The 16440-nt window shown below is 42.5% G+C and overlaps 1 protein-coding gene across 2 annotated transcripts in view; it reads left to right on the top strand.

The window, feature by feature from the left end:
• exoc3l2a (exocyst complex component 3-like 2a) overlaps positions 1–14858 on the top strand; it is a 30991-nt gene extending 16133 nt beyond the window's left edge. For both annotated transcript variants that reach the window (XM_060912254.1, XM_060912255.1), the window contains exons 4-13: positions 346–1189; positions 1659–1773; positions 2151–2261; positions 2640–2740; positions 2826–2936; positions 3062–3197; positions 3292–3414; positions 5610–5765; positions 6531–6652; positions 11236–14858. In XM_060912254.1, the coding sequence (XP_060768237.1) occupies positions 346–1189; positions 1659–1773; positions 2151–2261; positions 2640–2740; positions 2826–2936; positions 3062–3197; positions 3292–3414; positions 5610–5765; positions 6531–6652; positions 11236–11533 (2117 nt within the window). In that variant the 3' untranslated portion in view covers positions 11534–14858. The remainder of the gene's footprint in view (positions 1–345; positions 1190–1658; positions 1774–2150; positions 2262–2639; positions 2741–2825; positions 2937–3061; positions 3198–3291; positions 3415–5609; positions 5766–6530; positions 6653–11235) is intronic.
• Positions 14859–16440: the final 1582 nt, after the last annotated feature.

The following is a 16440-nucleotide window of genomic DNA, read 5'->3' as shown; positions in this document are numbered from 1 at the left end:
GGTCAGCAAGCTAATACAATTTTTACAAGGATTCTTTAATGGCTATACACTGCTAATACTAGCTAACTTGCTAGCATAAGCAAACCTGACAGGAGAGCTGAGAAAACTTGAGTATTTTTGTGAAATTATAAGATTATGTTTTGAGGACCGGATGCTACTCAGAAATGGTTGAAGGACCTGTCTTTGAGATCTTGTAATGATGTCCCACTCAATAATATGCCTACCATCAACGATTCTGAGAAATAAACAGACCCTACTGTATGGTATAAAATTTACCCAGGTTGTTTTGCTATTAAAAATGTAGTTTTATTGAAATTTCTAAAATTATTATTCTCCTTTGTTCAGTCCTTGAAATCCTGCAGCTAGTGAATCAGCGAGACCTCCTGCTGGCCGATACCCACATCCAAGAGCTGGAGAGAGAGTGTGAACTCGACCCAACCCTTTTGCAAACCCCACCCACCACCCCTACAACCACTGCTACAACCCCTCCCCTTCCCTCTTCTCATTTGTGGCTCACCCTGGCGGGCCAGTGTGACGACGAGGCTCCAAACGCCTGGGATGCGAGCCTGAGGAAAGTTAAAGATGTTGAGTTGCTCTATGAGGCACTGCAGAGAGAGATGTGGGATGTGGTGCGTGAATCGCTACGGCAACCATGTGCCGGCCCCCAGCTCGGCCTAGTCGTGCTTGTGATCCAACAGGAGGAGCACGCCGACCGCATCTGGGCCATGCGCCAGGAGGCTCAATCCGAGCTTCGTGATGGGGTCCAGCCTGACCTGCATGAGAAGACCCAGTCAGAGCTGCATGAGAGGGCCCAATCTGACCAGCGCCAGGAGGCCCAGTCCAACCTGTTTGAGGGGATACGTTCTAGCAAGCGTCCCCGGAGGCTGAGGCAAAAATGGGCAGAGGCAGTGGGAGAGGCTGCTGATTGGTCACTGCCACAGCCTGGCGGTATCACAGCAGGACAGATGAGCACGTTCCTGGATCGGCTAAGAGGCCGAGTGGTGGAAGACATGGACGCAGCGAGGAGGAACGTGGTAGGAGTGTATCCAAAAGAGTTTTCCGTGTTTCAAGTGTACATGCAGAGCTACCACAGAGGCGTGGCCAAACGTCTTCGAACCATCAGTGCAGGGCAAGTGCAGATCACCGATATCTACTCACTGCTTGACTGGGTCTACAACATCTACAACAGGTAGACTTTCTCCTACCATTTCCACATCACTAGATCCCTAACAACTTGTTCAAGATGTTGTCTGTGACCTTTTAAAAGTGTTTCAGAACTGGTTTTTCATATCAGTTTGCAGTGGATAGGGCTACTTCCTTGATTTCAGACTTGTGTTTACATTTTTCTGGTCCAGAAATAAGTCCTGCCCCCAGCTGAAATAGATCTGCCTGGTTTTCTCTTTTCTCTAAAGGGCAACTAATGGGTCATTTAGTAGAGATAGAAAATGTCAGTCTGTATTTTCATTGTACTTGTAATTCACCTCAAAGGCAGAGAGGGCTCCTAAAAATTACAAACTGCACCTTTAAGGATTTATGAAAATAAAACGTGTAACATTAAACACAACACACAATCGGTTTCTGTAACCAGAGTATACACATTTACACAGCTTGTCAATTCTGGGCTGTACTATTCCGGCTGACTGTAGGGTGTGTTGCAGGGATGTGCTGGGCACGGTGGGTGCTATGGGGTCTATAGACTGTGGAGCTCTCGAGCCACTGCTTCCTGCCGAGGTCATGGACAGACTGGAACAGGAGTGTCTTGACACTGTCTGGGTACATACACACATTCAGTATACACACTAACCCCCCCCCCCCCCCCCCCCCCCCCCACACACACACACACACACACACAATGACATGATCATGAGCACATTAACACACATAGACACATGATGATGATGATGATCAGTCTCTATAAACACATCCAAAGTAGAAGTGGAATTTCAGTTCAGTACCATGGACAGTGTGATGTAGATCTGGCTTTGGTGTTTGTTAATATAAGCTAATGAGAGGAAGCATCAGCGCGAAAGCTAATACTAATATGCAATTATAGACTCTATGGTGCATTACGAGGTTAGCATTAACTACTGGGTCTTTATAGCAATTATGTAGCGATTGTAATTAATTACAATAAATCATTGTGTGTGTAGGACAAGGTAACTATGGAGCTCTCTCAGGTTCTGGAGGATGAGGAGAAGCGATGGACTCAGACTTTACACATTGAGGAGTACCAGTCTGGCCTCGCACGTTCAATCATACAGGTAACACACGCATTTGTGTGTGTGTGTGTGTGTGTGTGTGTGTGTGTGTGTGTGTGTGTGTGTGTGTGTGTATGCATATGGAGCTAAGCATTGCTGTTGCAACTTAGTGTATTTACTGAGACTGTTTCATTAGTGTATGAGTAATTCACCCATTTGTTAATGTTTTTGGTACACTACCGTTAGCTTGGTCCTCACATAACATCAAAAGACAATTAGCCATGTTTTTGGAAAACAGCATTAGTGATCAGACATTATTATTAGTGTGAATGATCGGATTTTATCATTAGCGGGAGTAACTGGACATTATTACTATCAGTGAGAGTGACATGATTCTGTGTGTGTGTGTGTGTGTGTGTGTGTGTGGGTGTGTGTGGTCAGAGGCTGAAAGTGGACCTGGACAGATCGACAGGTGTCAGTCAGCCTTTGGGAGCTCGAGTGGCCCGATGCACTCTCAAAGGGTTAGCCGACTTCCTCCACAGGTAAGGATCAGGATGATGATGATGATGATGATGATGATGACAGTCATAGCAAATGTTATTTTGACAATCATATTTGTGTGTTTAGTTTCCAGAGAAAGGTCGAGATGTTCCACGAGACTCAGGCGGAGTTTGGGGATCGAGCTGATGGTTACGTGTCTCGCACCATTGCTTTGGCCAACTGCGTCCCTCCCTTCAGGTCATTTCAGGAGTTCTCCTTATTACACACATCTCTGTTATCTATACACACACACACACACACACACACACACACACACACACACACACACACACACCGCAATGATTTCAAATGTGTGTGTATAGGAGCTTTGTGGAGCGCTGTAGGCAGTGTGACCCCCTCGGCAGTGAAGACTCCTCCCACAGAGCACACTCGTCACTCGAACGCATCATCAACCAGTCTGTACGAGTTCTCACCGACAGACTGTTTGAAAACATTCGGGTAAGATATAAATACACTCTCTCACACCCATGCGAATATGGTTTTGTGCATGCCTTTGTGTGTTGTCTAGCGGTGTGTGTTCTCGTCCCTGTAGCCCTTCTTTGATAAACTGCTCAGAAAGAAATGGCTGAACAACACGGAGGCGTACGAGAGCATCGAGGCCACCATCAAACAGCACTTTAAAAAGTTCCGCAGGATGGACTGTCCTCCCTATCAAGTACACACACACACACACACACACACACACACACACACACACACACACACACACATACACACACACAGAGACACGGATTTTTCTCAATATAATATTAGAGATTTCATAGATAGCTACAATTCTATCGAACAACATCTGACAACAAACTGGATGTCTGACTAAAAACTGTCATGTACTGGATCTGTTTGATTGAATAATTGATCCAATTAATCAATCAAAGAGATTCTTCATGAATTGACTCACTGATTTATTGAATTACTGACTCATTGATATATTGTCTCAGTGACTTATTGACTTACTGATTCAATGACTTGTTCACACACTGGCTGAGTGATTTACTGAGTTATTGACTCACTGACTTATTGAATCATTTTCTGTTTGAATTACTGACTCTGACTATCCCTGATTTTGTGACTTATTGATTCATTGACTCCTTGACTTGTTGACTCGTTGATCGATTGACTCGTTGACTTATTGACTTGTTGAAAAATTGACTCACTTAATTATTGATTCATTGACTTGTTGACTGATTGATGTATTGACTCATTTATTTATTGACTCTTTGATCCATTGACTTTATGGTTCATCGACTCATTGACTTGTTGACTCATTAATGTATTGAATCATTGATCCATTGACTTTATGATTCATTGACTCGATGACTTGTTGACTCATTGATGTATTGACTCATTTATTTATTGACTCTTTGATCCATTGACTTTATGATTCATCAACTCCTTGACTTGTTGACTCATTGATGTATTGACTCATTCATTTATTGACTCTTTGATCCACTGACTTAATGATTTATCAACTCCTTGACTTGTTGACTCATTGATGTATTGACTCGTTTATTTATTGACTCTTTGATCAATTGACTTAATGATTCATCGACTCCTTGACTCGTTGAATCATTGATGTATTGACTCATTCATTTATTGACTCTTTGATCAATTGACTTAATGATTCATCAACTCCTTGACTTGTTGACTCATTGATGTATTGACTCATTTATTTATTGACTCTTTGATCCATTGACTTAATGATTCATCGACTCCTTGTCTTGTTGACTCATTGATGTATTGACTTGTTTATTTATTGACTCTTTGATCAATTGACTTTATGATTCATCGACTCATTGATGTATTGACTTGTTTATTTATTGAATCATTGATCCATTGACAGCCCTGCGATAACCTGGCGACTTGTCCAGGGTGTACCCCGCCTTTCTCCCGTAGTCAGCTGGGATAGGCTCCAGCTTGCCTGCGACCCTGTAGAACAGGATAAAGCGGCTAGAGATAATGAGATGAGATGAGATGAGATGAGATGAGATGAGATGAGATGATCCATTGACTTTATGATTCATTGACTTTATGATTCATCGACTCATTGATGTATTGACTTGTTTATTTATTGACTCTTTGATCCATTGACTTAATGATTCATTGACTCCTTGTCTTGTTTACTCATTGATGTATTGACTTGTTTATTTATTGATTTTGATCCATTGACTTTATGATTCATCGACTCATTGGTGTATTGACTCGTTTATTTATTGAATCATTGATCCATTGACTTTATGATTCATCGACTCATTGACTTGTTGGCTCATTGATGTATTGACTCATTAATTTATTGAATCATTGATCCATTGACTTTATGATTCATTGACTCGATGACTTATTGACTCATTGATGTATTGACTTGTTTATTTATTGACTCTTTGATCCATTGACTTTATGATTCATCAACTCCTTGACTTGTTGACTCATTGATGTATTGACTCATTTATTTATTTACTTTTTCATCCATTGACTTTATGATTAATTGAATCACTGACTCATTGATGCATTGACTCATTTATTTATTGACTCTTTGATCCATTGACTTTGATTCATCGACTCATTGACTTCTTGACTCATTGATACATTGACTCATTTATTTATCGAATCATTGATCCATTGACTTTAAGATTCATCAACTTGCTGACTGGTTGACTCATTGACCTTTTGACTCACTGATGTATTGACTCATTGATTTATTGAATCATTGATCCACTGAACTTATGATTCATTGACTTATTGAATCATCGATCCGTTGACTTCATGAATCACTGGCTTGTTGAATTATTAACTCATTGCTGAGTTGAATTAATGGTTCATCGAATCACTGACTCTTAACTGATTGATTGACAGACACTGGTGAATGAAGTGCATAGGCGGGTCATGGTGGAATACGTACGTGCCATCATGAGGGGGCGGGTCATCTGCACATCACTCAAAATGAGGAAGAGGCTCGCATTCCGGCTGCAGGACGAGGCCAGACAGCTGAAAGCACTGTTTAAAGACCTGGTATCTATCCATCCATCCATCCATCCATCCATCCATCCACATTTTTACAAATACTGTATATGGACCATTGTGTTCCTTGGACCTTATTGTACACTTCCTGTCAAACACTGATGTCAAGCTTCATGTTCAGCTTTTAATCAACTGTTAATTTTAAAAGAAGCTCAGGACGGACGCTAAACATCAGCACCGGTTCATTGTAAATGTGAGAAGCGACATTACAGCCAGAGTCAGCTGAGGTTTATTTCCTGAGTGCCTGTGTTTGTGTGTGTGTGAGAGCAGCGCCACTCTTATCTGTCCAGTGCTTCATTGGAATAACCTGTCCATCATCGTAACAGAAAACAGGAAATGGGCTGCTCAGCCACTTCCTGCCCGATGTCTTTGAAGGCTTTTGGGCACTCGGACTGCTTCCGTGGAAATGCCCAAACAAGCTTTTAGTTCCTCAGAGGATATTTTGTGTGTGTGTGTGTGTGTGAAAGAGAGAGAGAGAGAGAGTTGGAGGATATTTATAACGCACGCCTGTGTGAAACTCCTTTGGGTAGCTTCAAGGGGTCAGAATCAGACACAGTGAAGCTCTGTAGAGGAACGCAGAACTCAAAACTCCAAACACACAAGACACACCGGAGAGAGAGAGAGAGAGAGAGAGAGAAAAAAAAATCAAACTGATTAATATTTTTTTATTTTCCAGCAGCATACAAATCTATAGTATTGATGGACTAATTTTTAATGGATTCTCTCTCTCTCTCTCTCTCTCTCTCTCTCTCTCAGGAATCTACCTGTTCCTGGCTGGATAATGTGATTGGTCACCTGGCTGACATCATCCTCCTGGAAGACACACCCTCTATTCAGATGGAAGTGGGAGTGCTGGTGAAGGAGTTCCCAGATATTCGGTATGAAATAGTCTTTCTCTCTCTCTGACACACACACACACACACACACACTGTGAGAGAACAGGACGTTTCTCTGCAACGTGTAGCAGAAACATGGCCCATTACTCAGCGTTATCACTTGGGACCCTTTAACACCCTGAGCGTTTCATCATTTTTATAACAGCTGGATGAAGTGCAGAGCTGGCAGACGGAAGTGCGCGGCTCTGAACTCTGTCCGTCACAGACGCACTTCATTCAGGAACAAGTGAACCTCTCGACCCCGGCTTCTTCCTGTCTCTGCAGAACGGCTATTTTTCACAACACCCTTCACCTTCCTGAACTCTTAAGAATGTATCGCCTAAAATAGTCCCCGTGGAGACGGAGGTTTGTGATGTGCCTTGGTGCCAACATCCCTGTGAATAACACCGAGACCTGGCACGGGAGGAAAACACAGGGCACTGAGTGTCTTAAATCCAATGTGTGTTTTCATTTTTGGGTTAAAGTACTAGCCTTATGAAAATGACATCATAAAGTCCCAGGTTTTCTGTGTGTGATATGGTCAAATAGGTTGTAAAGTTCACCGATTAAAAAAATTGGCTCGAAAAAGAATTTTTTTGTATCTGAATCCTGTTCCAAAAATCACTAAAAGCTTGTCCACTATTATTAGATCACGGGGATCTACGGCTCAGCGGCGCTGCACGTTTTGATGTCATTTGCGCCACTGCCTTCTTTCGTGTCCACACTGACTCTATAATATTCTCTGCAATGGCGTGCGTTCTTCATACAGATTCTTTTGAAAAAGACGACGAAAGCTACAAAGGAATAGTACACAAGTGTCATAATAATAATAATTCTATTATTTTATAAGTTTAATAATTTTATTTTAAGTGCCTATAGTAGGAATGCAATGGATTTGAAGTCAGATTAAATAAAGGAAATAAAAAATAGCACAAATAAAGAAATAGAACTATAGAATATGTACTGTACCCGATGAAACAGTTAGTTGAGAATCAACCATAGTTTTATTTTAAATGTATTCACCCAGTTGCTCTGATTGACTTGTATTTGTGTTTCCTTTTCTTTTACTTGATGTTGCAGCCTTTTAATTTTTGACCGCAGAGCTTTCTTATCTGATTTCAGATCTGAGTTCGGCAGTTGTCACACTGTCAATCAGAGGAAAGAGGTGGACTTGATGACAATGGCTGTCTTGTACAGTCTGGAGTGAGAGTTGCGAAAGTATTTGAATGAGAGAGTGGAGTTGTGAAAATCTTTTACAGTTGCAGAAATTTTTCATAAATCTCAATAACGGTAATTGCGCGCTGACACCCCCCCACCCCCACCCACACACCTCCACCTAACGTAGCACAAAATAGAAAGGGTCAGTGTGTGTGTGTGTGTGTGTAGTGTGCGTAGCTGTGTGCTCTAAAATCTCTGTAACCCATGCCCATGTTACCCAGCACCAGCTGTAGAACATGTAAAAAACCAGATACACTTTCCTATGTGCCCACTGCCAAATAATATTATAGATTTCAAATTACCTCAGTTAGATGAAATATAACATATAAAACATAACTCTGTCACAGCTGAGTTGGAGCACTGAGCGCCCACTTACACATTCACAAAAGAATATTCACAAGGTAACAGCGTGATAATCACTTTCACTCTTTCGGTTTTGATTGGTTTCTCTTTCACGGTGAGAATGCCCACCGTAATCAGGATAAAATGTGTCAGCCATACTTTGTGTTAAAGGTTCCTTTATTATCACTCTCAAAGCAAAACACACAGGCATGTGTCTTGTGTTAGTAGCTGTGTCCATCATGCCACTGACTGTCCAAGTGGCTCTGTTACATGCAGGAGTGCCGGGAGACTGAGATTTGCAGTCACCTATGTGGATTTCATGCATCCAGATTCTCCTTTTCTTCTTCTTTTGGCTTTGCCTTCTGTGCAAAATGAGCATCGAAAGCAGCTCTTCCTTGCTGTCACTGTCAGCCATTGTGTGGTACTGAGTGCACCGGGTGTGCACACAAACAGCACACAACCGCCTACATTTTCCAGCGAAAACCAACATCCAATAGTCGGGATTATAGTTGTGGTGTGACTGCTCCAGACTGGAACTAAATTCCGGTATAGTTATAGTTATCAGTGTTGTGGGACTGGGGAATAACCCTAACAAATTCCTGCTCGCTGCGCACAATGCATATGGCACAACGCGTCACCTGTTTCTGCCGACTCCAGCGCTGAAAGTGAAAGTGCCTAATACAAGCTTGACACTTACTGTGCAGCTCTTTGGGACGGCGCTTCTGACTTCTGTTTCCAGATCATAGGAACTACTCCATGTCCCAGACATCGCTCAAATGTGAATTTGCCTCATAAATTTCCATCCATTATCTGTAGCCGCTTATCCTGTGCAGAGTCACAGGCAAGCTGGAGCCTATCCCAGCTGACTATGGGTGAGAGGCGGGGTACACCCTGGACAAGTCACCAGATCATCACAGGGCTGACATACAACCATTCACACTCACATTCACACCTACGGTCAATTTAGAGCCACCAGTTAACCTAACCTGCATGTCTTTGGACTGTGGGGGAAACCGGAGCACCCGGAGGAAACCCACACAGACACAGAGAGAACATACAAACTCTACACAGAAAGGCCCCTGTTGGCCGCTGGGCTCGAACCCAGAACCTTCTTGCTGTGAGGCGACAGTGCTAACCACTACACCACCATGCTGCCCCTCACAAATTTATCTTTTTCACAATGTATGCAGCAGACACCAAACCGTCCTGTCCGTCCAAATCAAACCCATTCATTCCGTAAGTGTCCTGCCGACTTTGGGTGATAATGGATCAAAATTCCGCTTTTTTTTAATCCGCTACACTTGAACGGCCTTGAAGGACACACCTCTTAGGAGACATGCTTTGGGTTTAATTTTGATTTGGAATAAAAAATAATCGTTAAAAACGTGCTATTTGCAAAGCAGACGAAGCCAGAAATGCCGTGAACTTTCAAGCGTTGCGCATATGATGTCACTTCCTGTGAATTAACAGTAACTTACCAGGAACGCGTTCGTGTAATGTTAGACTCAAAGAGCCAAACTTGACCAGCTAAACAGAACATGTTCCTGGTCTTATATTAAAATACAATTTAGACAGTAAACTATTTAACGTGTCTAGTTTTATCAGGTATCATTTCCAGGGGTGATGTCATTTTTGTAAGACTAGCACTTTAAAAGTACACCTGCTATAAGAAACACGCACTTCCTGTAACTCAAGAAAATGGCGTTACACTGGCCAGGAGAAAGTTAGCAAAAATAAGAGTCCATAAAAATGTCCAGTAAATCATTATTACAGCAGATCATGAGCCATTAAAAAAAAAAAAATCAGTATCTGATGACTCCGCCCCTTGACCAACCAAGTGTCCAAGAACTGTGAAAGCACAACTCACAGACTTAACTATGATGTCAGTCATATTTCTTCCGGAGCGTATGTGAGATTTAAGTCGTTAATTTTTAAAATTTAAGAAATTAAATTTCAATACATTAAAAATGGAAAATAGCACAGACCCCAGGCTCGTTTAGAAGACTCTTAGCCATGCACCAGAATTGTGCGTGTGAATGAGAAAAAACAGAGAGAATCAAAGAGTCATGCGTGAGGAATTGCATGTGAGAACGACCTCGAGAGGCAGAGAGATAACGCGAACACTTCCGTGATCCTGTTATTCAGTGTACAGGCTCGCAATTTTGATTGACATGCACCATAAATCTTTCTAACAGGCCATTCTGACGGAACAAAACCTCATGTGTGTGTATAAATGTGTGTGTGTGTGTTGTCATTGGTTGGCACTGCTCCTGGTTGCTGACGCAAAACTCGGCTGAGCCAACAGGAAGTCGCTGTGGACTACTTCCTGTACTTGCCAGGTCACAGGAGACTTGCTGGTGCCATCACTCACAAAAGATACAAGCACACACACACACACAGACACACACTCATGCTGAAACATTCCAGTGAAGACACTGGCTCTACACACACACACATGCACACACACACACACTTGGCAGTTCTGTGCAAACAGATCAAAGTCATGCCCCTGCATGTGGTCACGGCTTCCTGTTGTTGGCAGTCTTTGTCAGTTCAACTCTGACACTTTCAATCAAGGAGCATCTCAGAGTGATAACACTGATCTCAGATCAGCTTTGTCCTGAGCAGGATAATCACATACACACCAGGAAATCAGATCCCCGATCAATACTTTTAAGCTGCTGATACGACAAGCTGACTGTCAGCCTTAGGACACTTACAATTATCTTTGGCTGACATTTAATTTTTGTAGCTTTTGTCCACCAGCAAATGATTTCATAAAATTTCGAGCCTTATCGACGAGAAACAATGTAAAATGTTTGAAAAAATAGTGGTAAGATCCGCCTTCTTCAGTGCGACTGACAGAAGCAGAGGCCACGCCTCTTTAACTTGGACTGACATGCACAGACGCCACGCTTCCTTGACATGCACTTTCTTCAGGAGAGAAGGTGCTGATGAACAAGATGAATTGATGGAGATAAAGTGAGATAAAGTGTTAACCAAGAAAAAAATTTTTATTCTCTCAGGAGGAAGCATGTCTCCGCTGTCCTGAATGTCAGAGGGATGGTCCAGCAGGCAGAACGTCAGGAGATTCTCGCTGTCGTCCGGGACTTTGAGACCAGCGACAGCCACGCCCATGTTTCCAGAGACCACGCCTTGTTCTCTGAGATCACCGTGGCAACAGACATGCCCTGTCTGGGACTGGTTCTGATCCGCTTTGGACTGAGAGTGTCATCGTGGGTGTCGAGTGCCCGTCCTCGTCGGAGACGGCCCAAAAGGAGAGCGGATGAAGCTAATGAACACGTTACACAAGACAACCAATAACATCTGAATAACCAGTCAGACAGTAGATCATAACAAGAAGTCAAAATGTTACAGAAATTAGCCAGGAATCAGCCGAGATGTAAAAAAAACACAACACAATGAATAGCTCATCAACCAAGAACCAAATCATTTCCAGTCAAGGTCCAATTGGAGGACAGCTTCCTAAGTAGACAGCATTTGTGGCTAGCATTTGGCATCTGGATGGTCGATGTCCCTCAAAGTATGGGTCAGATGAGATAAAAATATCATTCAGCTCACAGACTGGCTCTGGAGAATTTAGAAATCGCCCAACTCTACTCCTCAAGTTCCTTATTTTGGCCAAATTTACAGTAATTCTGTTCATTGAACAACTTTAAAAAGTTTCAACCTCCAAAGCAGACCAAACTGTTCCAGCACTCCAAATGTCAGTGAATTATTAGTCTCATAGCTAGCTAAAAATCTGATTTGTGTTTGTAGATCGCCAACCAAAAGTTGTTCCATAGTTATATTTGACTAACAAATGTAACACGAGGGCGGTACGGTGGTGTAGTGGTTAGCGCTGTCGCCTCACAGCAAGAAAGTCCTGGGTTCGAGCCCAGCAGCCAACGAGGGCCTTTCTGTGTGGAGTTTGCACATTCTCCCCATGTCTGCGTGGGTTTCCTCCGGGTGCGCCGGTATCCCCCACAGTCCAAAGGCATGCAGGTTAGGCTAATTGGTGGCTCTAAATTGACCGTAGGTGTGAATGTGAGTGTGAATGGTTGTTTGTTTCTCTGTCAGCCCTGTGATGGCCTGGCGACTTGTCCAGGGTGTACCTCGCCCATAGTCAGCTGGGATAGGCTCCAGCTTGCCTGCGACCCTGTAGGACAGGATAAGCGGCTACAGATAATGGATGGATGGATGGATGGGTGTAATACGACTTTTGCTTCAGGTGCTAACCTGCTAGTTAGCCTCGGTTATCTTGTTTCACAGAAAAATCGCTGCAGCTCAGGATCCATCCACAGGTACGCCAATAAACTCGTGAGAAATAGCATGTAAACAGATATAGTATCCAGGCAGCCTGATAAAGTTAGCACTGTCCTGAACCTGAACCAGGTTTCTTTTGAGACGCAAATCAACCTGTATTGGTCGAATCCATGCAATCCTCAAGACAAGCACAGGAAGAAATAGAAAAAATGTGACCCTCACATTTCGTTGAGACAGAAGAATTCAAACAGGAAGTACTCTCCATTATTCACACAGTGAACAGGAAGTAGACTTAATGACCGCCGAGTCATCAGTCCCTCTGTCTGACACAGCTAATGGTTCCTCCGGTGGAAACAGAGTCCTATTCCAGTTCACTCGAAACAATGGAGTCCACTTGTGAATAGATACAGGGTCTTGTCCCGTTTTAATCGAACTTACATTCATGTGCATTGTTAAAACTGCTGGATAAATAAGTTATAAAAAAGTAAACGCTTCCATGGCATCCTTAATCCTTCTCAGAGATAGGATCGGATGTTTTAAAAAAGGAAAAAAGTCATTTCCAGATGAACTGGTTCACCAGTATGTATGGAGAAGTAGTGTCTTTTTCCGTTATGCAGTATATTGAGACGCTTGAGTAGTTACTCTTGAAAATATTGTGGTTATACATTGTGGTGTAATGTTAGTATTTATCCTGAATAGCTAGCTAGGCTGGGGCGGCACGGTGGTGTAGTGGTTAGCGCTGTCGCCTCACAGCAAGAAGGTCTGGGTTCGAGCCCCGTGGCCGGCGAGGGCCTTTCTGTGCGGAGTTTGCATGTTCTCCCCGTGTCCGCGTGGGTTTCCTCTGGGTGCTCCGGTTTCCCCCACAGTCCAAAGACATGCAGGTTAGGATAACTGGTGACTCTAAATTGACCGTAGGTGTGAATGTGAGTGTGAATGGTTGTCTGTGTCTATGTGTCAGCCCTGTGATGACCTGGCGACTTGTCCAGGGTGTACCCCGCCTTTCGCCTGTAGTCAGCTGGGATAGATTCCAGCTTGCCTGCGACCCTGTAGAACAGGATAAAGCAGCTAGAGATAATGAGATGAGATGAGCTAGCTAGGCTTTCTTGCAATCCAGTTAATCAGTGACAGTGTGAATATCGGTTGTTGCCAGGATGGAACTTGTCGAACTTTAGGAAATCAAATAAATCAAAACTTGCATAGGTATATCAAATCACAATCCAATCTTGAGATTATTCCATTAAATATATTCTACTAATTATAACTATGTTCTGCTTACGTCATCAATCAGTACTGTATGATCCGGAAATCAGCTTTACCTTTCGCTATCACCATCATCTTATTTGTAGCTGTTTGAGTTTGGTGCCATCCTGTCGATTCGCTGTCCTCCTGTTGGTTGTTTTTAGATGAGCATCAAAGCAGCACTCACACTCAGCATTCAGAAATTTCCCACACTGTCAGAATTTTGTTGTCAGCCATCTTTGGTTGCAGTGGCACTAAATGGCCTGCCACTAACATGAACACATTATGAGTTCTCAGCCCGCTGATCTATCTGATACAAATTTGCTGTCAACAATCATTTTTGGAGCCTTGGGCAAATCTTTTGTGAATTGGATGTTAAATTACATGTGAGTCACACAATCTAAGAGAATAATCAATGGCAACAGTGTCCTCGGTATTTGTATTCTTCTTCATTTTTAAGCTTTAACAAAAAAAAACTCAGGCAACGAGTGACACTTTTGGCTTTTAGCTTTGGATACTGGTGTGTGCGGTGTGCAAACCTTTACGATGGGATTTTCACCGTTATGTCAAGAGATCGAATCATACATTAGCATGGAGTGAATGTGAAGAACCACAGGGACCAGTCAGACTGCAGCAGAAGGAATTTAGTCTTCCGAGATCATCTTCTGCTTGATAAGAATGATATAAAAATCAGTAATAAGGAAAGTGATGGCTTCTTGACTGAGAAATGAGGGTAACCCGGATGTAGTAAAGCTGTTTTTGGGAGCAAGTATGTTTCGTAAAAATGTCCATTGCAATGAATCTTAAAGAAAACTTGTTTATAGTCCATAGTGAGGTGAAAGATTTACAGTAAGTCTAACATATACATTCAGCTGAATTTTTATGCAAAATGACTATCAATAGTCCAAACAAGAGAGTTTATTATTCAAGAAATATTTTCAGTAACTCTACTTAATCGTATTAGTATGTGCATCCTTCTAAATAGCTGGTCTTGAACTGTATCTATTCAATTATTTGTGCAGTTTCTGTATAAAATCCTTGTGAAATCAATTGAAAGATATGAACTGAAGTGATGTGAAACATAAATGGGATTTTTCTAATGTTAAAGATTTTCTCTGGAAATAAAAACCCATTGACTGGGTACCGGACCAAAAACTATGGGACTGTCTTTCTTTTGGTTCACAAAAATCAACTTCTTGAATTTCTCCTGCTGTATTCACTGAGATCTGAAAGGAACTGATCTGAGATTAGTTGTGCTCAGAGAAAAGCTTGTGTATTTTGTGGCTCTTGGGAGTTTGGGTGGTTAGAATAAGGAGGTGTTTGAGCCAGATACATTCAAGGGTTCTGTAAGGGTTCTTTGGATCATTCAGGGTTCTGTTTGGAATCTTTTTGGATTGCGAAACACTAGGTTGTATGCTTTGACATGAGATGTTTACGAGTTCCCTCATACCCTTTCTCCACCAACAGGGAATGGGTTTTGTTCTGGTTCATGCACCAAATTTTGAACCATTCAGAGCAGTGGCGGCTGCTGGTTTTTAAAACAGGGGAAGCCCATTTTACGCATTCATCGTAAAACCTGTAGGCCGGATATCAAAGCATAGAAAGGCGTGCCCCATCAGCATAGTGACCTAGACAACCCTACCTAGTGGCAGAAAGTATTTTTGCTTGTACATTTCATGTTATAGTCTGGCTTGCCAGGCTAGTGCCTCATATCCTTAATCAAAAATATCAAACATCCAAAAATCACTGGCTATTCAACGAAGAGCCTTGAACATCATACCCTGATATGCAACACAGAGTCTTTAACACAACACCCAGCTGTGCAACACATCCTTGAACATCTTCTGCAACACAGTCTGGAAATTCATAACCAGGTAGGCTATGCAACACACAGAACCTTGAATATTATACCCAGGTATAACCTATAACACAGAGCCCACCATTCTCTTAACATTACTGAACAATATACACACTTCAGATTCATGAACATTATATGATGCACACTATTTATACACAAATTCTGCCCTCCGCTCCTTTTCCAGAAAATGGTCTGTGACCCTGTCATACCAGCTGGTTGTGCTTTCCAGAGACTTCACCAATTTCTGTTAGCAGCTAGCACTGCAGATCCCAATAAGGCTCAAGCTAGCCTACAACCAGATTGAACTACAAATGAAATAAACGAGTGAATTAACGAATGATCAAACTGATAGAATGGATGAAAGTTAACGGAGCACAACGAGTAATATTTACATTTATTTACAGAGTAATGTACAGAGACATCAATGAGAAGAAACATTTATATGAAAAGCAATTCGGACAGCACTTTAGCACATGACTACACTTTCTCGACATCTGCTAGGGACTGATCATACTTCCGTGTTCCTCGCCGACAGAGCCCGCCCTCCTCATGTCTTTCAAACACCACCTCCAATAATCCTTCATCAGCCCGGCTTCTTGTCCCTCCCACTGTCTTGTTAGTCCTAGAGAAGCCCGGCTTCCCTGGAAGTGACGATTTTGTCGATTTTAACCAATAACAACTAGCTGAAATTGGCTGTTCAGAGCCCTCTCATAGACTGCAACGGAAACCCGGCTGCCAGCGCATAGAGCCCATTGAAATAAGAAAGGTTACAGCCAGTGTTGCCAGATTGGGAGGTTTTAAGTGCATTTTGGAGGGTGTTGAACATGTTTTGGCTGGAAAACGTCAGCAGTATCTGGCAACGCTGGTT

This window comes from Neoarius graeffei, chromosome 28 (genome assembly GCF_027579695.1).
Source record: "Neoarius graeffei isolate fNeoGra1 chromosome 28, fNeoGra1.pri, whole genome shotgun sequence".
Taxonomy (NCBI): Eukaryota; Metazoa; Chordata; class Actinopteri; order Siluriformes; family Ariidae; genus Neoarius; species Neoarius graeffei.
This window is presented reverse-complemented; position numbering and strand designations above follow the sequence as displayed.